The following is a 26,462-nucleotide window of genomic DNA, read 5'->3' on the forward strand; positions in this document are numbered from 1 at the left end:
TATAATATAAAGGGGGGAAAAAAACAATGTAGACATAATTGCAAAAATCACATGAATCATTTAATTAATGTTGTCAATCACAAGCCTCACATTTGATATGTCAAAAGTGTTAGTGTGCTTTAGCAACATTACAAATACCATACATTGTTAAATCTGCTTTTACAAAAAATAATCATCTCAAATATAGTATAAATCCTATTCATTGTTCATTTAGGACATTTTTTGACAAATACAAGATTATTCTTTATTTCTCTAGTGACAATCGATTGTTGTCTTTACATTTTCTATGACAATATGCTAAAAAATAATCCGATGAATACTGTACAGTAGCACATTTGAAATGAATGTGTGAACTTTTTAAATTGTGAATGTGAGGGTGATAGGTGTGATATATGACAGTGCATTCAAGTACAGAAGATCCCTGGAATGTATTTTTTTTGTGTTTGCAAAACTGAGTAAGTGCACAAATCAAAACATACAATGTACAAGAGCAAAAAGACATTCTACGTATACAGGAGATTATTTGCATGTACAGTATTAAAATATTATACATTCAACAGTGAAATGTGATACATACTTGGTAAATACTGGTTTTGATGCACCTCATAAGTTGTGCAACAAAAGATAATTGCACGTTAATGCAGTGGAAAAAGTGCTGATTTTGTTCATTAGCATAAGCGCAAGTAGTAGTTCATGAAAAGATAGCGACACACAAAAAAAATGCATGAAATGCGTTCAACCGACAGTTCATAGAATCATCACTAATTAAAACCTGAAAGAGGATTATAGCGAATGAGAGATTTATTTCCCTTTGTCAGCATTTATAGCTTTATGCTCTGCTTATTCCCCAATAATTTGGAATATTGTGGAAAACGCAATTTATGGCAGTTGTTCAATCCAAAAAGTTAAATTCACCAACTTGTGAGGAATTACAATATAAGAACAACTATTTTTTTTATGTAGAAAATAGCATTCTGAAAAGGATTTTCCATTTTTGTGTTTAATGAATTGATAAAAAAAAAGAAGTAACTTTTTAAATTGATCAACTGAAATAAATGCACTTTTCTACGATACAATTTATTGAGATGCACCTGTACGTCGTCGCTGTCGTATGGAAAGCTCGTATGTCCAAATATGGTCATTACATATTTTTTTTTAATATTATTGGTCTGTCCCCAAGTTCTCATTTATTTGTTTATTTACAAATTAACCAATTTATAGTGTTGGAAATAGCTTAAGAACATGATCCATTACTTCTCAAACTCTGGGAAGTGTTATAAAACTACGCCTCTTCCTTCACCCTGCGGGAGCCAAGCGTCCTTCTGTCTCCTCAAGATTGAAACTCTGGATTTTTATTTTTTTTATTTTTTTAGAATATCGAATGAAAATCGTTTGGTTATATACATTTGTTATAAATGGAGGATGCAACCACTTTTGTGAAGTATTCGAGGCTTTTTGCTGGTGTTGATTGTTAAAGTATATCAAGGTAGTGTTTATTTTTCATTTTATTATTATTTTTTTAACTCCTCAAAAATGAGTGATTTTTTGGATATGCGAGAATTCCAGAATTCCAACAGTGGCGATAGTTTCCATCTAGTTTGCAACCAGTGAAATTCTTAAAAAATTATATATGTTGACTGCTACAACATGCACAAAAATGAAATCATCAGTAGTAATGGTATTTTTGTCTTTCTCCCATTCATAAAAAAAAACAAAAAAAAAAACAAAGAATGTAACATCTGCACGTGAAATCCCTGAGACGTTTGTGCGCGTATATGTATCTGTGTTCAAGCAAGAGCTACAATAAGATCCCTTTGTTTTAAAAAATGAATTATGAAAGTGGAGAAAGTCCCGTGATAAGTGTAGAAACATACTTGCTAGTAGTACTGGATGGTAGCTTGAACCGGTCTTGTTTACCGCTAGATTGTTGACTCCAGCTGGATCTGCATGTAGCAGGCCTGCCACATGCACAAATGTCACATTACATTCTAATTATGTCATTTATTATTATGAAATAATTTATTTTCAATGATTTGCCTGGCCACTCATCATGGTACTGTAATCTCCCATTATTCAAAAGGAGCAGCGCCATCGCACTACTTTAAACTCCTCCTCTGACTCATCTGTCTCCACCAAGATGGCGTCGTGTTGCCTCCAGACCTGTAGAACATAACGAAGTTGTTGCTCACCTTCAAAGTGGTAAACATCAGTCCCAGCTCTCCATGCTGAACGTTGGGATCCATCAAGTCTTCTATCAGACTCACTTCAGCTCCCAGGTTTCGGATTCTAATGAACAGAATATACACGATGACTGATATAAAAGCAAAAAAATTAAATAAAAACTATTGACAGGAGCACATAAATGTGTTAAGACAACACAGCAATTTCTTGTGTGTACCTGGCCCTGAGCACGATGTAAAGGAAGAGAGGGAGCAGGTCGTCCATGCACCACAGGAAGTCGCCGTCCTGCATGGGTTTGATTTCCTGGGTCAACTCCTCAAAAGTGTTCTGGATGACCAGGAGTTTATCCGAGGGAGTGAAAGTGGTGCTGCGAGCATGTCAGAGACATAAATTGCCAGTTAGCATCAAATTTTGGTGAACATGTGCCCAATTTAAGAGGCAAATAAAAGCGACCTGATTTGCTGGAGTGTCTCGACAGCGCCGCCAAAGCTGACGTCTTTGCTGCTGGATACAATCTGGAAGGTGAAATGAAACCCACAATCTTTTGATTCTGAAGATGTGCATTTTCTAAAATAATTTACAGACATGTGCATGGACAGTCAGCTGTTATAAAGTATAAATTATCCAACTTAGGAAAAGGATTTGGTCATGTCATAACGAACAACTGACCTGTTTTTTCTCCCCAAGAACAGACATCCACTTTGGCCAGAACTTTCTGTAAGTTATCAAGAAAAAGACAATAATACACCATATATGTACAGTACACATGCACTGCTAATGAGATCCAATCAAAGAATTTTAACTTAAATTTAATTAATTTTACCATTTGTGTATTATCATGGCACTTTTACGTTCCCGTTGCGTCTGCATCTTACCTTTATTTCTTCTATTAGTGCACCATCTAGTGGCCGAATGCCAGATGTTATTTTTTTGCTTAAAAACATTCACTGACTTATTCATAAATGGCTTTTTATGAAAGACAATACAGCACATTGAGCTTCCCCAAAACACAGGAAAGTGAGTCCTGAACGTCCTAAAAAGCACTTGGGCTGTACTGTAATTATTCCAAAAATATAACATGCCACTCGGTTTTAGGTGTTAATCACTTAACCAGTAGATGGCAGTCATGTACTAAACATGCCCAGAAGAAGAGAGGAACAGGAAGTTATTGACCTCGTGTAGCCCAACTGCTGGCGCTAGCTCTACTCTTGTTTACTCATGGAATAATGTTGAAGCATCGTCTGTTAATGACTTTTAAGGCACTGTTACGTGTTTATTGTAGATATAATGATGGATGTGTGAACTAAATGGTAGCTAGTGTTTGTTTACCTGAAGTTGTAATCTAATCGTGATTGCTAAAAATTTAGCACAGGCTAATTGGCATTTAATAATACATATGTGGACCAAAAATGCCAAAATATAAAATAAATAAATAATTATATAAAAGTGAAAATAAAAACGGATATATAAAAAAATATATTTCATAAATTAAATACTAAAAATAAATATAAATGGTAACAAAAACAAATATACCTGTACTGTACATAAATAAATAAAGTAAAAATAAATACAAAAATAAAAAACAAGATTCAATAAAACACAAATAAGTATAACAATACTGCAATTGGATGGCAACCAGTTCAGGGTGTACCAGTATTCCTACTGCCTGAAGCCAGATGGAATAGACTCCAGCACCCCCGCGACCCTTGTGAGGAGTAAGCAGTTAAGAAAATGGATGGATGGATGAAGTATAAAAATAAATTAAAAAATAAATATATAAATAGAAACAAATGTCAATCAATAAATAAAAAGACTGTGCTTATATTTATTTCATGCTGCAGGTGCTGTCAGCATGAAATGCATCATGAAATGTCATTCAAATTCTTAAGAGCGAGCGGGTCGGTGAAAATGTACATGTATGCAAAATGACACTAAAAAAAGTCGCAACCCACAAGTTCAATCATCGGTTACAACCAATATACGTTGCTGAACACTCACTGCTGAACGCCCAGGAAGCTGAGCAGGGACTGATCGGGCTGCTTGTTGAGCCTGATGATGTGCTCCCAGTACTGCGCCTCCTGTTGCTCGTCGTGAAGGCAGTACAACACGAAGAGAGGTTGATAGAGTTGAGGGAGCAGCAGTGGGAGGAGCAGAGTGGAGCAGCTCACGACAGAGACAAAGCTGATGGAGGAGAACCAGGAGTCAGGGCTTCACATGGACACATGTTAACAATTTTGGAGCACATGCCGCAACATAACAAGGCTACTCTTGTTTAGATGCAAATTTATAAATAAACCGGGCCTGTAAATAAAAAACATTTGGAGCCAAATATTGCCGGCTGTCATACGCGCATGCATGTGTGGTCATCATGGTTACACCCACCCATAGCCGTTTTTGGCTATAGGCGAAGTAGGCGGCTGCCTAGGGCCCCCAAGCCACCAGGGGGCCCCCAAGCTCTATGTGTAGTCTTATCTGAGGATGATTAAAATGTCCTGTCGTTATTCTGTGTCTAATATTTGTTTATTACATCCTATTTCTGATTCAAAAACAAACATGGGACATAAATAAAATAAACTGTGATGTTGGTGTTTTTGTGTCAGTTTGTGACACTACGTCACTGTGTGAGAATGATTGACAGCTACCCATCGACCCTTACCGTTAGCGAGAGTACTACTAAATAAAACGGACACAAAAAAAAAATAGATGAATCAAAAAGAAGCTATCTCAGTGGCGCAGAAAAACGGAAGAAAAAGAAAACTGAAGATGATAAACAGTCAAAGGAGAAAGGTAAGGGACTTGTTGGTGATGGATAGTTGGAGGTGAAACTCCATTTTTTATTTTTAGCAAGTTTATTTGTCTTGTTAGCCAACTCACTAGCGTCGGGCATTTATTTATAGATGTTAACTTTCTCTTGGCCAGCCCCTAGTCCAACTAGTATAATATGTAAATTATTGGAGAAAATGCTTAAAAGTGACAAATTTGTAATTGAGTACAAACAATGTACATCACCATATTTAATATAAAAACAGATTAATTTTAATTAATATTCTGTATTACTTCAAGCGGTTAAGACAATGGATGGGTGGATGTATTACTGCAATATTACTGTAATTAAAATAAAAGAAAAAAAAAAAAAAAAAAAAGGAATATTCACTCATGATCTATTTACTTGATAACCTAAGGAGGTTTGTCTTCTAGGAGCACTTCTAAAATATTTTGGAGCTCCAGATAATGAGCCAGGAAGATCATCTGAACTTCCAAGGACGCCATAGGGCCCCCATGAAGCTAGAAACGGCCCTGCATGACCCACCTTGGCTCTTCCGAAAATGAGCTGTATCTGATCCTACATGGAGAAATGGGAGTATCTGGTAGGACACTGCCATCATCTGGTAACCCAGGAAACAGGAACCTGAAATACAAAAGCAACGTGACGATTACAAGTATTGCACTATCGACGTGCAGTGAAACATCATCTGTTATGTGAAGCTCAAAAACATTTTATAAAACAGGATGATGAGGCTACCTGACGATGTCGTACAAGTGTTTGATGTAGGCCTGCACCTCCTTCACGGCCTCCCTGAGCAGCCGATGGTTTGACTCCACGCCCAGGTAGGTCATCCTGTAGACGGTCACCAGCGTCTCCACCAGCCAGCCCAGAGGGTGGAACGGCGTCTCACATGCCTGGAGCGCACACAAAAAAGCACTAAAAAAGAAGCTCACACGTTACACGCGTATGCCTTGCACATAATTAAAACAACCTTAGTGAGGTATTTTCGTATGTTGTCGTAACTCGTGGTGGTGACAGAGTCCGCGTGGTGAGGGATACACTCCAAACACTCCAGCACTTTACTCTGAGACCTGCTGAGGTCCGGGCTTCACAAAGCAACAAAGAAATACAACAAAAAACTTCAATATAAAATATTAATCTGCGTTTGTATTGTGTCTCCACCTGTGTCGTCGACGTGCACTTGAAATGTAAACGGCAATGTTCTCCCAGGCTGTTGTCCTCTCTCCTCTGCCGGCAACGTCGGAGCCCAGTCGCCTCCAGCATTCGTCGAAAACGCACACCCAACGCACATCTGCGGCCACGACGTACTGGCCCAACCTGCTACGTGTGGATGCAACAGAAATTATTAATTTTTTTTATATTGATGCTGGCTAGTAAAAGAGCCACTTGGGAGTGCAGTACTGCCACCAAGTGGCCTGAAGTCACAATGCTCCTATTTGCTCTCCAGTTCAAATAAGACCTAGCATTACAAAACATGACTAGTATGTTTGCATGTAAACATCAAAATCTCCTGGTTGGTTTATGTTTTTACTTGTAAGTAATGCGCAATAGAACTACATTGGTGCCTTGAGATATGAGTGAGGTGACTTATGAGTCTTTCGCAACTTGGTTTTAAAAAATCAAAATAAAAATCTGTACAACGCAGCAATTATTTTGAAAATCGGACAAAGTGTCCCTGAGATTTTGAGGTTTTGTATGTGTGTGTATGTGGTAGGAGTGTAACGATATATCGTGATACTTTGTCTCCCAACAGATTATGGATACTCCTACGTAAGTATCGCGACATTTGTAGTTAAATGGATACTTGAGTCATAAAATAATTTTTAGCAGTGAAAAGTAAATATTTTGTCCAGAATGAATTTGCTAATGTCTATTTTTTCATGTACAATTAATACCTTTAAAAACTAAATTTTCTACTTGCTGTTGACTGATGATGACATAATTTGTGCTAAGGAAGTAGGTAACGACCAATCATGGTCAACAGCCTTTACACTCATGTCAATGGTGAAAGATGATTTGAAATTAGACTGGCTGACATGTCGTACATTAAATCTAATAAAATTGCAACAAAACACTCACATCAAGTTCTTTCTGTCCTTGTCTTCAATCTCATCAGCGGCAAGTTTTGTATAAACTCCATCCACTTTCAGGCCTGCGCTCCACTCCCCACTGAAATGGCCCTCTAAAGTGTCACCATTTGCAAGCGACAAAACACCCTGAGAGCAAAAGAATGAATAACTGAATGAAAAACTGACAAGCACCTGTCAAAAGTCAGACCCAAGTAGTGCAAGCATTTGACAAAAGTAAAGTGATGTCTTCTAACCTTCCCGTTGGCAGTCCAGTCCTCGGAGAACTCCCCATGGAAAGCCGTGTCGTCGTCCGATACCAGCAAACCGGGACCCTGAGCGGACGCCCGCGCCGTGTCATCAAAACGACGCATTGGTCAGAGTAAAACTCAGTCCGAATTGGACACTTACACTCATCTTGTTTTCCCTGAAGCTCCCTTCATAGTAAACGCCATGCTGAGTTACGACCACGGCGCTCCCGTGCCTCTCGTCGTCCAGCCACATTCCCATGTACTTCTCACCTCTACAAGAAATGAAGGAAAAAAGCAAGGGGTCATATGTTGACATCAATATAATTGCAATTATTTTGACACTTTATATTGGAAGATAAACTATTGAGGAAAAGGGATTCAATTCATACCATGATATCAATTTTACTTGCACCGGGCCCTGTTTTTTTTAAACATGCCTATTACGCTATTACGTTTCATACAAGATTGCCACTAACTCCAAATTATTTGTGACGTGTCAAAATCCGGTATGCAAACATCTAGACATGGAGCTGCACATCAGACCTGGTGATGTCGTCGTAGACGCCGTATCCAGTCCTCTTGTCGCACACCCACTGGCCAATAAACACGCCCGAAGAAGTCTTGTCCATCTTGCCTGAGCGCAACATGCCGTAGCCGTGACGCTGGCCGTCATTGAAGCAGCCCTCGTATACCTCACCAGTTGCATACCTTTAAAAAAAAATAAAAAATCCAACAATAATCCAAACAAAGATACAACTATGCATCATAGTGCTTTATTTCATTTTTTAAATTGGACTGGCAAAAAGCAATACAAAGAGTGCTAAATGGGGATCACCTCCATGGCTTTACAACAGTAAACAGTGCTGTATATCCAAAAATATGAAAAAAGTCCTATTTGCTGACGACACAACTTTATATACAACCCTAAGTATCTTGTATGAAACCAAAGATATTCTGAATAAGAAATCATTATATACATCATATTGTACATTATTTTTGCCATACCTGATTTATTGTGTCTAAATATGGGGAAATATATACAGAACTAACGCACAATCTGTCTTTAAATGACAAAAAAAAAAGAGCCATATGAACAATTAATCGCTCACATTATATAGAACCAACAAATACGTTATTCATTCATTAAATAGTCTCAAATTCTATCACCTTGTCGAATTTAAAACATCTCAAATAAAGTACAAAGTATAACAATAACCAACTTTGCCACAGTATTCAGAAGTTATTCGAAATCAAAGAGGACTGTTGCTATGAGTTACAGTGCACAAGTGACTTTAAAAAAAATAAAATAAATAAACAAGGATAAGAACAAACAAAGCAAATGTGTGTTTCTGTTAAAGGGGTTAATTTGTGGAATAGTTATGAAATTGAACTGAAAAAAATGTGAATCAATTACTGTTAGAGGTTGAAAAAGATAATAGAAAAATATGTAAATCAGGTATAAAAGTAAATAATTTTGTGTGTTTATTAGGGCTGCACAATATACATGCAATAAGTTTGACATAGAATTTTATGCTTTTATCTGAATTTGACCAGTCAGCCCTGCCAGACCTGTTTGACATTTATTAAACATGACAAAAAAGCAGAGAAGACAGTTCAAAGCTCGTGAGGAGAGAGGAGAGGAACTGACTGATACAATTCACTACTGCAGTCTGCAGAAAAAAAATCCCCTCTTCACCCTCTCTTTTTATTTGGTTTCCACGCCCCTAGTTCCATGGGTGTTCCAACCCTAATAATGCAAATGCAAAACATAGTTGGAACACAGTGTAGTTATCAAAAATGTGCACTGCCATCCAATAGTTGAACATTATCATGTTTTGTTTATTTTCTATTGTTTAACTTTTATGTTAGTAAGAACAACTTTAGTATAGGACTAGATACGTTTTTGTACTTCTTCCTACTCCTTTTGAACATGTAAATTATGATACTATTGACAATTTATTTTTCTTTTACGACTTGTATTTGATACTTGTGATGTTCATTAAACCCAATCAATCAATCAATCAATCAACAAGAAACTGACCTGTAGATGCCAAAGCCGTGTATCTTGCCATCCCGCCAGTGTCCCTGATAGCAGCCTGCTTTATTCAGCAGCTTGTCAGGAATCATGCACTCGCCATAGCTGGAGGGACAAATGGCGGACTATGGACTATGACTATGGACTATGATGGACTATGAGAGAAGCCTACAGGGCCATTTCACATTACTTCAACGCTAATAATGTACTTGCCCATCCTCCAGTCCATTTTTGAAGTTCCCAGTGTAGGTACGTCCATCCTGCCATCTCATTGTTCCTCTGTAAATACACAATATATATTTTTAAAAAGCTTTTTTCCCCTTGACTTCAGGCCATCTCAGCTGCGATTTCCAGGTAGATGCTTCTAATGCATCCAGATGAAATTGTGTCACTTAAACAATGTAAGTAAATTAAATTTTAGTGACCAAACCTCTCCTTAGCTGAATGTCTCAAATACCCTACTTCCCTCCTCCCTTCCTTCCTTCAGTTTTTTCTCTGGTCTCTTGAGAGCTCTCTAATCTGTTGGAATGTAGAGGTTTCTGGGGTTGGTGAAAGATTATGATTTTGTAACCCGATGGATGGCAGGTGGTGTCTGGTTGGTGCTGGATTTCACTTTGCTTCATCTCTCTTTCCTTTGATCTTTCCTCTGGTCTCCTGGCATTCTGAACTTCACCAATGTGACAAAATTCTGAAGTACAGTGTTCCCTCACTATAACGCGGTTAAGTTTTCACGGCCTCGTGGTATCGTGGATTTTATTTAGTGCAATTTTGCATGCATTTTTTTTTTTTACAGTATTGTACTTATTTTATAAAATTTATGAATGTTTGAACATTGAGAATGTTTAAGCAAGAGAGAAATGTGAGAGAATGTAAATGCCTCAATGAGAAGTGTATCAATTGTGTGGTGAGGTGTTTTAAAGCTTTAAAACCTAACCCCAGCGAATGAATAATACTGAGCTCTCAAGAAAAATAAATAAATAAATAAATTGTATAAAAAATTAAAAATACACACCACAAATACGAATCTCTGACCTGCCATGAACTCGTCCAGCCAGCCAGCTCCCAGTATACTGTGCGTCCTTGAATCGTCCCTCTCCCGTGAATGTATAGGAGGCCGTGCGGGACATTGCTGTTATTCCTGGCGATGAACCCTGACCTCCGCCACTCAGCACCCGGTCCACCTCTTGATTAAGAAAATGCAGCCACTTGTTCTACACGGTGCGTCCAAAAACAATCCAAAAAAAAAAAACACATGTTGAGTGATATGAGACAAAGGTTTATTTTTTTTAACCTTGCTTGGGAGTGAATGAGCCTTTTCTCGAATGAGCCTGAGCATTAACTGATTGACGTGATTCAAATGTATATATCGGAAACAACTATACGTTTAAGACAATATAACATTCCGACATAAACAAGGCAATTGTGCGCTAGTTTTCATGCAACAACAAGCTCATATTGGTCATATTTGTATGTACAACTGTGTATGTCATGTGATGTTTACTGGCAATTAGTAATAAGGCTCATTTATCAAAGCCTGCATTCCATTATGTGAGACATGGAAAAAAAATATATACATACCTTCTCTTGTGGTGTTGCGGCCGCCAGAATGAAGGTCTCTTCTGGGCATGACATTTTGATGGCATAGCTGAAATCAAATCATGATAGAACATTTTCCATAATTATTTTGAAGGTGCTGTCTGAACCTACTGTGTATACTATACTGAAATTAATCCATACTGCTCACTAATGGGTGACATCAATCAACTGTCTATAAAGGTTTTCGTCTACAAAGTTAACATCCATATAACAACATATAAATTAAATTATTAACCTTACCACCCACTGTTGTTTTCAGGAAGTGGCTTTACCCACAAAAGGTTGACAGGATAGACGCGATGAGTGGAGAACTGGATAGAGACATATGGGTTAGTTTTCATGATGAATTTGTACATTGTATTTCCTCATTTGGGAGAAATCCACAAGACAAGGAAGTCTACTCCAGGATTGAGAAAAAAATAAATTGCACTTGAAGTTTGCCAGCCACACTGCAGCGGTGAGTTTAAGAGCTCTGACAGACTTTGTGTTACAGTATCCAAAAACGTACGTATAGGCACCTCTAATGCAAACACTCCAGGCTTGTCACCTGGGTTTCATGCACAAAACTAATCTCAATCCAGGACGTATGAAATGTAAAATGTGAATTCAGTTTGTTGCATTACCAACCAAATCCAAAATATTTTCATCATCATAAATACAAAATTCACCTTTTTTAGTTTTTAGTAATTTTGTATAACTCTAATTTTGGATCTTTTTATATTGTGTAGTAAATATAATGTTATGCTAAACAACATTCAAAGACATTTTTTATTTAAATTTGTACTGAACACTCCATTGAACATTATATACAGTCCTGTTTTAAGATACCTGACCCACATCCTGTGTGAATACTGCGCACAGACCAGCCCACCCATGCTGCTGTAGCACAGAGCTTGATGAACTGCTAGCGCATACTGTAATACTTACGAGGATCTTAGGAGGAGCGGCGCGCTGAGTGGGTGAAAAGAAATTGGAACGGATGACATTGGATTGCATTAACACGTGTGGTTGAGGCACAAGGTAATTTCAAAATCCACTTCAAATAACACTACAACTAACTGTACTATGCGCCTAAAGGGCATCATTCAATAATCGACAGGTGTGTCTCAATAAATACTGAATACAAATATACACTAAATATTGAGCTTAATTACTTCTGTAAGATTCAAATGACTTGCAATGGTGATTTTTTTTGGTGAGTCTCTATCATAATGTAGTATAGAAGTTAGACTCAATGAAATATGGTAACGTTCCCCCTATATTCCCAATTTGAAGTAACTCCACCCGACAGGATGTTGAATTGTATTTGGATTGAATTCAATGCAATTGAATTGAGAAACTCATTCTCATCACATATCCGAAAATATGACAGTGTATTTCACTAGTGTGCTCTAAACAAAATGTTCTGGCAGCCATTTTAAAGACTTTGCTAAAGCAAGGTACTGTGGGAAATGAAGTGCTGTTCTAGAATCATACCAAACAATGTCAAAGTTTTTACAATTCTAATGATCTGTTTTATCTGAGTAGGTATTAATATGTTATTAACACAAATCAATTACTACACTTGACCATTTACTATATTTAAGTATTATAAGTCTATGAAATTTGTTGTAAAAATACTGTAAAGTTTAATTGTTAAATTCACTTAAAATTGTGCATCATGAATTTCTTTAAATTTCGGAGAATTTCAATTCAATGTCCTTGAAATTCTGCTTACTCTTTGCCACCTCAATTCCAATTCAAGAATTGAATTGGAATTTCGAAGTCAATCTCAATTCATTTCTTAATTTCATACAGCCCTGCTAAGCATCAGAAGATGATGCAGATACTCCGAGACTTAAAACAACACCTAATTCAATTATTAACATATTTGACATAATGCATCGTGTTTTATATTGTACTGCATACCTCATATGAATAACTTTATTAAAGACAATGTGTTCTATTGCAACCTTCCAACAAAACAAAAACTTTTGACACCAAGTAAAACCTACTGTATAGACCCGAGTGTTCTTTAAGTGAAGAAAAATGATATCTAAAACAAAACGTTTAAAAAAAACAACTTCTACAGATTAAATCCAAATGTATTGAATTTAACTTAGAAACAAATAAATTACATTTGGGCAGTGACTGTTTCACTATACACCGTGAGAATCACTGTGCACTTTCCCTTGCGTGCCAGGTTCTAACTTTTGCGAATGTTTGGAATGCCACCCACCTTTGTGAAATTGGAACAGGGCTGTTTTTCTCAGGATACATTTCAGTCTGCAGGGTGTTTAGGCTGTATGCCAAAGACTTACTCAGGTATGTCACGTACTTTTGCTTGCATGTATACCTGTATGTGAACCAGCGCATCGTTGAACAGTATGAACCAGTGGTTGGAGAAGCGCCCGGCGCCCTGCAGGGTCAGAGTTCGGTTGCTGCTTTCACATAACACGCGACGCTGCGGGAGACGCAGAACCTCCTGAAATCACATGTGTGTTCATGTTCACTGTTGAAAGCTTGACTTCTCTGCCATCGTTAAGCATCAATCACAGAAGTGATCTAATATCAACAGGAAGTGACCTGTTTTCAACAGGAAGTGACCCGGAAGTGGCCTAAAATCAACAGGAAGTGCCCTGATTTCAACAGGAAGTGACCCGGAAGTAACCTAAAATCAACAGGAATGACCCGATTTCAACAGAAAGTGACCCGTATCAACAGGAAGTGAGCCCGAAGTGACCTAATTTCAACAGGAAGTGACCAAATTTCAACAGGAAGTGACTTGCTTTCAACAGAGTGACCCTTACTCCAATGCTTACTCGATTCCTCAAGCTTTAATACTCTTGCTTATTCAATTTGTCATTCCTTACGCCATTGCTACTCGATTCTACGCTCCTTACTTTATTGCTTACTTGCTCCTTCCTCCATTGTTTACTTGATTTCTTCCTTGTTTACTTGTTTCTTTCTTTCTAATTTATTTTTTTGCTATTTTTCTTTCTTCAACTGCTTCTAGATTTCTGTATGAATTCAAACCATTCCAAATGTAGCATGTTCAGATCATTCTAGGTCATTTTATAGCATTCCAGGTCATTCAATATCATTCAATATTATTCCTAATCGTTCCACAGGTTTTCAATCAGCCATACAGCTTTCACATGCAATTTCTCCAGAAATTGCATTTTCTAGTGTCATTTGTGAAAATAATGATTTGAAAAGGTTAATAATGTTCATTTCACTTCAGACATGTGACACCAGTGCAATAAAACTGGTTGACAGTCACACCCTTTTAAGACACTGCTAGTTAAAGGAGGATGCAACTGACACCATAAAATTAACACCCTTCTCCAATAGTAATTAACTAGTTAATCTTTGGCTGTCAGTCAAAACTGAGCATTATCTTATGCAAGCGACCACTAAGTATATGAAATTATCAAGTTTTCTCGCACTACCAATTATTTCAAAATGACAAATTGCAACAGGTCACAACAATGACAGGTTGCACTCACCATGTTTTTCCCAGAGTGAGTCTTCCAAAAGAGGAAAGTGGCTTCAGCCTCCTTCTTCCTCCTCAGTAGTGTCGCAGAGAGCTGCTCGTACTGCATACCGCTCTGATGGAGGGACTGATACTCTGCTGTAAGCTAGGGGGCAATAAAAAAAGACAGTTGATAGTTGCTTACATGTCAAAATGTGTACCATAGAAAAAGTGAGTCTGATGTTAATCGTGTTATTCTTGATCAGACAGGAAAGATCATGTTTATCAAGCAAACCGGCATCAACACATTTGACTTGATATCGATGTGTGACAGCAAAATGTTGGCCTCACCACGTCATAGCAGGATTCCAGTGTGAGCAGGACTCGACTGTACTGCAGGAGCTGCTGCGTAGGCCAGTACAACAAGGAACCCAGATCGGCATCGCCACTTACTGATGGGTCCAGTTCAGAAAGTTGGGCAAGTTTGGTCTGCTTAGAACCTAAACACTCACTGGACAACATACACACAGAGACACACAAAGTGTGTTATGGCAAATATGTGTGTATTTGTTAATAATTACAAAGAATCAAGAGGTGTCAAAAAATCAAGATTTTTTTTTAAATCAAATCCAGTCTAACTGAACCCACCAAATTCTCTTCTAGGACATTTCAAATTCATCCATCATCTGAACTGCCCATCCTCACGTGGGTCGCAATTTGACGTTAAGATGTATACACCAAATTAAATGCAACCAACCATCCCTACATATTAACAAATATGACACCCCAATCATAATCAAATAAAGAAAATTACAGTGAGAGTTTATGAAGCAACTGAAATCCACCCATGACCTGGAAGTCCCCTACAGTGCTGCAATACCTACATGGAAACAGACAAAATTAGCATAGTCAATAAAACTCCACAATGCAATAAGCATCTAGAAGTGGACCTTACTCGGTATAAATGTCAAGGAAGTGCTGAGTGTGCGTGAGCAGGTGAAGGGCAGCGACATCTCGACGTAGCACGTTGTGCAAGAAATGGGTGAGCGACGTCGAGTGTTGACCAATGAGGATGCTCAGACGAACAAAAGTTTTGTAGAGGGTGAGGAAGAGACGAGTGCAAGGCTCACTGAGGGATGGACGTGCATTTTCTGCAGGGAAACATGAACACGTTTTAGATAACAGCATCAGCATTCAAAGATATATGTTAGCATCATTAGGCTTGTAACTATGGAGGACCAGAACTGCTGGCAAAAATTAAAAAATAAAGAATTATTCAATAAATAGAAAAAATAAAGGTGAAAATAAATACGGATATAAAAAATCTAATTAAAAAAATAAATCCAACAAAATAAATATAAATGGAATTATATATATATATATATATATATATATATATATATATATATATATACACACATACATACCTAAATAAATAAAAGTAAAAATACATACAAAAACAAAAAAATGAGATTCTAAAAATAAAAATAAATGTAAAATAAATGCCAAAATAAATACAAAATGTATAAATACCATTAAATATCAATCAATAAAAATAAAAATAAAAACGTTCTGCTCTCACAATGATTTATTTCATGCTGCAGGTCAAAATGTTATTCAAATGAGGGGGTGCACCTAAGCATATCATATTTATTGATTGATATTTAATTTATTTATATATTTAATTTCGCATTTATTTCATCATGTATTCTTGGCATAGTTTTTATTTCAATTCATATTTATTTTTTGTATTTAATTGTATTTTTGAATTATATTTTTCATATCTGTTTTTATTTCCACTTTTATTTATTAAGTCATTGTTTATTTTTAATTTTAGCAGTTTTGGTCCCCCATATGTAACAGTTCCCAGATGTCTCAATAACATTCCTGCTCTTGTCAAGGATATCGCACTTTAATTGAGTCAAATTTATTTGATAAATACTCACTCACCTTTGTTGAAAACGGGCATAAGAAGCAGTTCCCTGACGCTGCTCAACCAGCAGTAAAACTTCCTCTCAACGGAAGCCAGCTCGTGGACGGCCAAGATAAGACCCGAGATGTTGTGGTTGGCCAGCAGCGCACATTTGTGACCACCACTGCACACGCTGCTGATGTAACCAATCTATGCACACAGACATCAACTTAATTAACAAACTGGAAGGTAATTGGTGTAGAGAATTTGTTTTATGTGTACTTTTATGCGCATTTGCACTTGTAATAAGAAAATAACATGGATGTTACATGCACATACACTTGCATTAAAGTGTTCTGTGCTTTCAAAAAGCTTTTCTTTAAAAAAACAAAAACAAAAACAAAAAACACTAATTCAAAATCCACAACACTGCCAAGAAAGTCCCCATTCCTGCCAACAACCACACATTCCAGGCCAACACATTTCCATCGGCCCACACACACCTCCATGCAAAAAGGCATCAACGTGGGTCGGACTGTGTAACTTTCAGCCCTGTTGGGTGACCGCTGGCATGACCGGGTCCTCCGGCTGCTTGTCTCACTCTGCTTCGACCTCGGCTCTTGCCGTTGCCCGCAGTACAACAGCACGGGCTGGACATCGTCGCCGTCAGCCAAGAGGAGGGAGTGGCTCTGGCCCGCCGACACATCCCATGCACGAAGACCGTCGGGCAGCTACGGAGGCCACCCCGGGGGCAAAGAAGTACAGAAAAATGCATATTTAGTATCTTCCATGTTTAATCCATATTTTGGACATTTGCTGTTTACCCTTGTGACAAAGGACACGCATTATCATAGTGCAACTATTTAATAGCTCTAGATAAGGCACCAACCAATAAATCGGCTGTTAGCTCTTTTAAAAGCAGCATTTTTCCACCCTTTTTTATACATTAACATCACAAGACAAAGACTTTCAAACACCTGCAAAAAAATAAAAATACATTCCTTTCTCTTTAGATTAAGATTTTGTTTTTATGTCTTTGAAGAAATGTAAGAACTTGTCCTCTAATTAATTTAATTAAAGGTGAAGTCAACACAAAAATGATCTTTACAATAATATACATTAAGCACCCCCACAAGCGTAAACACGGCATCTCAGTGGGCGGCCATTTTGCCACTTGCTGTCGACTGAAAATGGCATCACAGTTGCTCAGGGCTCAGGTAACAACCAATCACAGCTCAACTTGCGATTAGGAATGAATGTCACATGACCAAGTTGAGATGTGACTGGCCATTCTCTGAGCAATGATGATGTCTTTTACAATCAACAGGAAGTGACAAAATGGCCGCTCCCTGAGATGGATAAAAATGGGTGGACTTTGCTACTTAAGTCATATTCCACAAACCCAATATTAATCAGAATACCGTGTTTAGACTATTGGGTTGCATAGAACATATTGTAAAGAAAATTTTTGGTTCAACTTCCCCTTAACAAACTGCACCAATAAGCATAATTTAATAGTAATTATTATATAATATTAATTCATAAACAAGGCAGACAAACAAATTAATGAAGACATAAAATGCATTTAACACATATGAATAAAAATGTATAGCAATAGAACAGCATATAAAAACGACGTCAAACATGACTAATAAATCAAAAATATTGATTATACCTTAGTCTGCTGCGGGACAGTAACAGGACTGTTGACGTGACCGAGTTGTCCACACATGTTGCTGCCCCATGAGTAGACCTGCAATACAAGTTTGCTTGGTATGCAATGTTGTACAGAATGTGTAAGAATGTTTTAGTTTTAACATTTATTTTTGTGTGTAAGTGAGAGAGGGGGAAAAGAAGAAGAAGTTGTGACAGCTAAGGTTAAGGTTTCGGGTGACGAGAAAGCATTAGTTAAGCTTCCGAGTGTGACACTTACCTGGCACCGAGCGGTGAGAGCCAGTGAATGGTGTGATCCTGCGGCGACTTTGATCACTTCCTCGCCTGTCAGACACTTAATACAAAGAGGCTGGAGTCTGGGAACGAACACACACACAATGCTAAATGAATACATCTTAGACAGAATCGCTATTTTTTGAAAGGAAATGTGTTCGACACAGCTCTGAATCGGATCCCTGTGCAACTACTCAGACCTGGCCAGCTGATCTCCATGGCCCAGTTGGCCCTCCGACCCTCTGCCCCAGCTCCACACCTCCGTCTCCAAGGACGGAAACCCATCCTCCGACAAAGAAGATGGCTTGCTTCCACAATGTTGTTGTCGCCTTGTGGTTGCTAGAGGGAGGGGCGGAAAAAAAGCATGTGAGCCAATGGAGAATAGAAGCTATTATGGCCGAAATGATTAATTGAATAACTTGAATATTTCTATTACAAAAAAAAAAAAAAAAAAAAGCCGAAGCAAAATCTCAAAGCTTAGTTTGTCTAGTCCAAGGGTCAGCAACCTTTCCTATCGAAAGAGCCATTTAGGCCAAATAAATAAGCAAAAATGTGTCTGGCAGCACAAAACATTTGAAGACTGTAATGAAGGAAACAGTGTGTAAAACGAGCTGCACCATAACAAAAATATGACAGCAGCATTCATTCTTCTAACTTTGGTCTTCAGATTTTTTAATTTTTATTTATTTATTTTCATTTATTTCTAAATTTATTTTGGGAGGGTGCTGTTATTTTTCAGACTTCATTTTTCATATATGTTTAGACTTTTCTGCCTTTCTGTCACATTTCTGACATTCTTTGCACTCTCATGCAATTTTGTGGACATTTTATGGCAATTCGTGGGATTTCTTTTGTTTGTGGACATTTTATTGTTATTTTTTGAATGTTTTTTTTCCTACCTATTTTTTTTAAAATAAAATTTCTGACTTTTTTGCAATTCAAAAGATATTTCATGGTAATTTTTGCCTTTTGTTTTTTGACATTTTATGGTGACTTTAAACACTTTTTTTTCTCCTTTTTTATTTAATTATAATTTTTGTGAATTTCATGGACATTTTATGGTAATTAAAAAATATATATATATATTTATACCTTTCGTCTCTCTTTCTGACAACTTAAAAATTTGGAATTTTTTTAATTATTTGCTGTTTATATAAATCATTAATTCATTTCATTTAAAGAATATTGTTTTTACAAAAGTAAAATAAATATTAATAATAATAATAATAATAATAATAATAATAACAACAACAACAATAATTTCTACTTTTTTTTTTTTAAAGAGCTCAACAGTGGGGCACAGGAGAGTGACCAAAGAGCCACGTGTGGCTCCAGAGCTGCAGGTTGCAGCCCCCTGGTGGAGTCACTCTTATTTTGTAGTCGCTATGCAGTTACTATGTCCCTTATGATGATAATCCTGCTAATTCCAATGCAGCTGCTCCAGTCTTGTACATTATTAGTAACTCTTATTTTGTTGTATAAGCCTTTAATCTGTCTTTAAAAGCCACACACACTCAATGTCGCAGATCCTACAGTGAAGAATGTGAGGACAGCGACAACATAACAGAAGTAATAGGGAGTCAAAATTCGACCAAAGTCTTCCCATGACGGCTCAGTGACATAATCCGTGCAGCGTGTTCTCGGTCCACCCCAGGTCAGCAGCTCTACATTGGACTCACTAAAGATATTTGAACTCTTCACCTTCATATCTAAGCTAAATCACACGACCCTGCAGGGGCTACTGATCGGTCAATTTGCAGGCAGAGGCACGAGGGGACATTGCTTCTCTACAACAGCTGCGAACTGTCCTAAAATCTATTCGGGGCCACAGCTAGAGAAGATAGAAATAAATAAAGACCAAGGAACTGAAAAACTATTGTGGGTATCCACAAAATGAGAACTGTCTCAATGTGACAGAATGTTGGTTGGCATGTTTTATCCACATAAAACATACAAAACTTTTGACAATTTCTTTATCTTCACCACAATAAGAACAATATTTACAAACAACAACTATGGCTATTTTCAATTGTTAATCACGTTGCTCTTACGATTACCTACCATGGGTGGGTGTTCCAGGTAGGGAGAATCTCCTGCTTCCTGTTTGGCCTTTCTGGTTAATGTCTGTTAGACTGGAGCTCTTGTGCTCCAGCATGACTTTTTTCTTCCACAGGGGGCCCTCTTCCAAGGCCACAAGAGAGGAGGACCGGACCACTTCACTGTTGGAGTGGGAGAAGGTTAAGAATGTTGTGCAATACAAATACAATCCAAAAAATATTTCACATCATTCGAAATGTTACCTATCTGAGTCACTACATGTCTTGGGAAAACTAAACAGGCTTCATGTTGAAAAATTAAAAACAACATATTCACACACAGAGATTTTACAACCAATTGTACAAAGCTCAACAAAAACATGTCAAAGAAATTCCATTAAGACACTTGAATAGTTTTAAATTTTACAACAAAACGTATTAAAATCTTGTTAATCTTGGAGAAAATTTGTGTTTGAATTTGCTGTTATTGGATTTTGAAATGACAACATATTTGTTCACATCTTACCTAAATGTCAAATCATTTTCGCAACTTGTGTGTAGCAGATCATTGGAAGGAGTTGAGGAAACATTACTATCATCTGGATTAAAAAAAAGAAAAAAAAGATAGCATGGAAGGAAGGTTAGCAAACCAGAAAGAACAAACAACAAAAAGATCACTCATATGATATTTGATATTTTATGATCCACCCACCGGAGGTGTGACTGCTCAGTGAGTCGGCATCTCCGAGCCTTCTGCTACGTTGCATCTCTAATGAGTGACCGGAGAGTTTCTGGAGGAGGTTGTGAAACTCCTGCTCATTAGGCAAAGCAGGTTTCTTTTTATCTGTCAAGGCTGGCAGCGGGTATGATGTAGTGCAGCTGTCCGTCTGGGTTAGCGGGTCAGCGTGTTCATCAGGCTCAGTCTCCGTAAACGTCAGAGGAACATTCCTAAGGTGCGGAATAAAAGTGGAAAAAAAATAGGTGAGAGAAAGAAGCAGGAATGCAACATTTTGAAATACTTTACTCTTTATTGTCAGATATGCTGTAGGAGTATGGACATAGATCAGCTTGAGATTCATGTCCAATGCCAGCTGGCCGGAATCTTTGTTGTAGTCTGGAGTGTCTTCTGGCTGAAGTCTAAGAATAAAAAAAATAAAAAAAACACAGAATGCTTCTGCATGTGTCTGGTTTTTGGATAAAGTGTTTGATCAGTTTCAACCTCTGCTCTCATGCTTTCGGTTAGCTCCACCCCAAGTGGACAGTAGTGCACATCTTCAACAGCAAAAGTCTCGTCCCACTTCGATGGCCGCCTCTCTCGTGCTTTCGGAGTATTGGTGTTTTGTAGATGTAAACAACGGACCAGAGCCAAGCTGTGGTAGGCCCCACAAGCCACCTGGTAGACATAACAACCAGAATACTGGAAACATCCTGAAGATTCCTTTTGAAAGTTTAGATGACGCTATAGGGAAGAGAGAATGTACCTGAATCACATGCCGGCCTGACAAGTGTTCCACCTGGACCAAAGGCACAAATGTACTTCATCAATGATGTCATTATTAATCATTTATTATTTACTTCCTATATGCCATTTGCTTGTTCTCCCTGTGCTAGCGCAGGTTTTCTGCCTTTAAATATGACACAAGCTGTTGTTCGGCCTATTGTGTGCTTGAAATACAATTATAATATAAACAATATATTTAAAACAACCACATAGCTGGCATTTAGTCCACTAGCTTAAGGCTAATGCTAACATAGGCAATGATTAGCATCTATGTGGCTGTGTACCAACCAATATATGAACATAAGCGATGCAGGAACACGTACTGTCGACAGTCACATACTGTACAATATTCTTTATCGTCTGCAAAGAGCAAATAATGACTACATCAATCCCACATGAGTTCTAGGCAGGACACTCCCACTGCAATATGATTAGCTGCTGCCTGGCCTTGACACAGCCCCCAGGTGGCCTTTTTAACACTACTTATGTCCTTATTGTATCTTTTTTTAATATAAAGTATCATTTATAATTTAAGTATATAAAAGGACACTATTTGAAAATACATGTCACGTGAAAACTTTAAAAGCTTAAATCCTTCTTCTATCTGTAATGTAGTGTTGCATCAAGTGACCTTTTGTGGTTTCCACACGGGGAAGTTGCTTGTGACAAGACCGAGTTGGCACCCACTGCCCCAGGCCCACAACTCGTTCTGGGCTGACAACGCCAGACTGTGTTCCCGTCCGCAGGCCAGATCCACGATCCGAACTGTCACGGGAGGAACCACCTCGCTGTCCACCACAGCCAGCGGGTATGGTTCTGAAACTAAAACAAAATGGGAGTCAAACGCAGAGCCTCAAATATGCTATTTGAGACAGTTTGAGCGAAGAGGATTGATGCTTCCAAAAAAATATATATATAAAATAAAAAATTGTTAAATTAGGTGATGTCTAACCAGTCACGTTTGAGTCCGAATCCCCTTCAGTTGGCCCACATTGTCCTGCAGTGTTCTCCCCCCACATGTACACGGCTCCCTGCTCACTCAATGCTCCGCAATGAAAACCACCACAGGCCACATGGATCACGGCCGTCCCTCGCAGGGAGACCTCCAACAATGGAGCTGATGGCGGGACGCTGAGCCCCCTCCACAGCAGCTCTCCAAAAGAATACACGAGACCACCTTGGAGGAGAAGAAGAAGTGAGTTTATCTAAAAAAGTATTTTTGTGTGTTTAAATGAGTGATTTGTAATAAAGAGATCCACAATCAACAGAAGTCAATTTACAGTTTTCCTTTACAAAATAAACAATAAAATTGCTTTTTGAACATAGAAATCGTGTAGGAATTGGTCTTCTGCAAAGTGTTTTCCTACGTGATTAATGCATATCGTTGTATAAGTTATATGATAGATGAAATAATGTTTTCCATGATATTTTAATTTAGCTCATCGGAACATAATCTTACCCTGTGCCAGCAAGAGTCCATGATGTTCTCCCAGGGCCACCTGCAAAACACACTGCGACAGAAGCACCCTTTCTGGGCTAAGCGGCTCACTCGGTCCCCCTGACTGCCAAATGTGGAGCAGTCCTCGCTTTGGAGGGGCGCCGGCACACTCTTCTGCAAGGCTACAAATGTAATTAGTATTAATATATTATGCCTGACAAACCGTAGTAGCCTTGGGAACAAAATTGTTTTGATCCAATTGTAATTGGATTAGGCCAACACCTGCAAATGACTCAACAACAAGAACTGGATAACATAATGCACAACAGCGACGCAAGATTTCCAAACTCAGCATACCTTAGTTCAAAGGATTAACTCTGGCCATGTGCTTTTATGTAACACGGAAGCGTTAGGTCAAGTGGTGTTAGGAGTAGAAGACAAGAACCACTAGAAGTTATGTAAGAAAAGCAGTTAGGGGCTGTTGAAGCTGACTAAAAGTGTATTGTTTGGAGGGAAAAATGCAAACTTATAAAAACGCCAGCATTATCTTTCCTGTGTAAATACTGAAAGAATGTGCAAATTCATTCATGAATCTTTGAACACAGGGCTGTTGCCTGATAAAAGGTCTCCAGCTGTGCGTACATTGACTCAGAGATGCATTCCTCCCATAACTCAAATTCTCAACCCAAAAATATACAGAGTAAACACAGCTCTTGCACATAATTGCAATATCATTGGCATCCATCTATGTTATTGATTATTATTTATTTTATAAACTTTGGCAAGTAAATAATACATTTGGTGTACACATACCTCTGTTGTTTGTTCTCCATCACTTCAGTATTCATCCACTCCAAAGGACAGGGAAGACATCTTTCATGCAGTGTCTTTGGTTTTAAGTTGGAAATCCTCTTTCATGTCTTAACAGCATCATGGCCAGCCAGTGTGAAGCTGTATATTGCCTATGGGAATGACACAGTACAGCTTTTAAAGATAATGTCATACAGAAAATGATTTAAATGGCCAGAAAACAACACATTACGAAACAAGATGTGTGATAACATGGGGTTTTATATAAGACGGATACTACTACCATTACTGACATGTCAGGACTATCACCAATATGCATCAAGTTGCTGCATGTTTGGTGCAAATGCTGTGCATTGCTCACTTTTGACACGCAAGACTAAAAGAAAAAAGAAAAAAAAAAACACTCTCAAAAATGTTTGCTGAAATATACACGGACATCTTCCAAGTGAGGCTAACTGGTCTACTTAAGTGTTCTTTTGCATTATAGACCAAGCCTTGTTTCGCTCAGTATTATATCGACACTTGACTAGCACAATGCTACCAAGGCTAAGCTAACTACGGTGAAAACTTACCAACTGTCAAGTGAACTCGGTACAAGGTTGCAGCGGTTTGTAATGAGAAAAAAACAAACAAACAAATAAACTCCGCGTAGTTGCGTGTGTGTCTGCGGTTGTAAAACCGGTGAGGAGAGTTAGTTGTTCAAATGTCAATCAGTGCAGCGAAGTCGAAGGCAGAAGTTGTGACAGCTGAGTTCAGCAATGTTGTTGTTGGGAGCAACAGGCTACTACGGCGACCCGCTAGGGTCAAACTTTACTGTCGCCACTTATAAATTAGGTTACTTTAAAGGTAAACAACGTTTGCTGGAGGGACATGTGGGATTTTATAAAACAAACAGATGAACCAGGTCGTTTGTAAATGAATTTGAAATCTTAAAATTAAAAGGTAAATGTGTTTAAAAATATATAAAGTTGTTGACATCCAAATAAAAATAATTCATCTATATTTATATATAGATATGTGTGTGTGTGTGTGTGTGTGTGTGTGTATATATATATATATATATATATATATATATATATATATATATATATATATATGTGTGTATATATATATATATATATATGTGTGTATATATATATATATATATATATATATATATATATATATATATATATATATATATATATATATATATTTCATGTTTTGTATTTCAGTTTTATTTCTGTTTTAAACTCAATAAACTAATCAGTTATTCATTAAGATGTTTTTTTTGTTGTTTTTTTTAAATATTATTCTCTGCTCATTGAAAATCATTGGACTTTGGATCATTGTAATTTGATTTGTGATTATTATTTTGGTTTCAAAATGTGATGAAATGTCATTTGACTACTATGACAATCAGCCTGGTAGTGGTTTGCACGCTAGTCACAGGCAAAAGCAATACGATACGCTGTTTGTTTTCATCGTGTAAAGGAAACATTTGCATTGCGGAAAATCAGAAATGCGTGACAGTGTTCGGACTTGTCAGTTGAGAACATTTCCTCATTTACAATCACAACCTGGAAGCAAGAGAAAAAATACTTTTACTCTACTAAATGAATGTAATATTATGAGACGTGTCAGAAAAATCCGAAGCAGGTGTCACAAAATGTATACAGTAGGCCTATTTCAAATCCAAACAAGTTTTTCCTTTCGAAAAAACCTCCCTGGCATTCTTTTCCCCGCCTTCTCTGCCACCCCTTCATGGACTAGTCCTGAAAGGATTCTTCTGTCTCCTTGATAACTACCTAACAACCAGATTGGGAGGTTGCTCAAGCGTGGCAATGTTCTTCTCAGCCAGGAACTGTCAGGTGCTCAAGGTAATGTGAGCAGGGGCATTGTCATGGACACGGTGAACAGACATCTCACCTCTTTCCGTGAAAACAACGGCATCTCTTTGGAATGGAAAAAGTCAATGAATCATAAATGTTTTTTGTACTTGTACGATTTAAGAAGAGAGCAGGCTGTAGGTGCTCAACAATGGGTTAAATGGACCTGTTTTAATGTCATGTGTGTGTACAGAGCCACTACATGAATTGACAAAATGTAATAGTTGCTTAATATAGTAACATAATTTCTAAATTGGCCAAAATGAGTAGCCGCTTGCTTTGTTGCAACGCCCTCACTGATAGTTCTGGTGAAGTGAGGGCGGAGCAACATTGAACAGTAAGTCTGAAGTTTTTTATGAACAACTCAAGATAACAACTTTAGCAGTATGCTAGTGAACACTCGGCAACATTGGAATAACACATCCTGTAGCTGGTAAAGTTCAGCCTTCGAAAAATAGTATATAACATGGTTGTACATTGGAACCAATTGGAACCAGACAGAATGTTCACTGTGCTTCTGGTGTTTATCTTTTTTGTAGTTTGAGGAAGAATCTCAAAGCCCATTTTAAAGTGTGAAAA

General features: G+C 37.7%; 1 protein-coding gene across 6 annotated transcripts; it reads right to left on the bottom strand.

The window, feature by feature from the left end:
• Positions 1 to 38: 38 nt before the first annotated feature.
• On the bottom strand, positions 39 to 24,832 carry LOC144030843 (alsin-like). 6 transcript variants are annotated; one of them, XM_077537476.1, is made up of 41 exons: positions 24,588 to 24,831; positions 24,019 to 24,167; positions 23,227 to 23,387; positions 22,720 to 22,944; positions 22,399 to 22,589; positions 21,748 to 21,780; positions 21,486 to 21,659; positions 21,291 to 21,403; positions 20,979 to 21,214; positions 20,793 to 20,865; positions 20,292 to 20,449; positions 18,431 to 18,569; positions 18,217 to 18,313; positions 17,959 to 18,036; positions 16,787 to 17,014; positions 16,322 to 16,493; positions 15,327 to 15,522; positions 15,186 to 15,251; positions 14,723 to 14,882; positions 14,406 to 14,537; positions 13,253 to 13,381; positions 11,845 to 11,868; positions 11,158 to 11,228; positions 10,900 to 10,966; positions 10,354 to 10,532; positions 9,535 to 9,600; positions 9,328 to 9,426; positions 7,830 to 7,994; positions 7,447 to 7,558; positions 7,293 to 7,370; positions 7,049 to 7,185; positions 6,131 to 6,286; positions 5,940 to 6,054; positions 5,705 to 5,862; positions 5,492 to 5,590; positions 4,180 to 4,362; positions 2,851 to 2,896; positions 2,635 to 2,696; positions 2,399 to 2,548; positions 2,190 to 2,286; positions 39 to 1,958 (listed from the first exon to the last, which is right to left on the bottom strand). In XM_077537476.1, the coding sequence occupies exons 2-41, from the start codon at positions 24,051 to 24,053 to the stop codon at positions 1,920 to 1,922; spliced, it is 4,899 nt and encodes a 1,632-aa protein (XP_077393602.1). In that variant the 5' UTR covers positions 24,054 to 24,167; positions 24,588 to 24,831; the 3' UTR covers positions 39 to 1,919. The 6 variants fall into 6 exon arrangements, with proteins under 6 accessions (XP_077393602.1, XP_077393601.1, XP_077393599.1 ...); XM_077537475.1 differs by having other exon boundaries at positions 6,131 to 6,289; positions 24,588 to 24,829; XM_077537473.1 differs by having other exon boundaries at positions 39 to 2,286; positions 24,588 to 24,832.
• Positions 24,833 to 26,462: the final 1,630 nt, after the last annotated feature.

The sequence above is a fragment of the Festucalex cinctus genome, chromosome 11 (assembly GCF_051991245.1).
Source record: "Festucalex cinctus isolate MCC-2025b chromosome 11, RoL_Fcin_1.0, whole genome shotgun sequence".
Taxonomy (NCBI): domain Eukaryota; kingdom Metazoa; phylum Chordata; class Actinopteri; order Syngnathiformes; family Syngnathidae; genus Festucalex; species Festucalex cinctus.

Excerpts from the sequence above, each read along its gene's own strand:
- LOC144030843 (XM_077537471.1), bottom strand. The coding sequence starts at position 24,053 with ATGAATACTGAAGTGATGGAGAACAAACAACAGAG. Across the intron at positions 16,494-16,786 it reads TGATGCCTTTTTGCATGGAG|ATTGGTTACATCAGCAGCGT; the intron begins GTGTGTGTGGGC and ends CTGTGTGCATAG. Across the intron at positions 7,995-9,327 it reads CACGGCTTTGGCATCTACAG|GTATGCAACTGGTGAGGTAT; the intron begins GTCAGTTTCTTG and ends TTTTTTTTAAAG.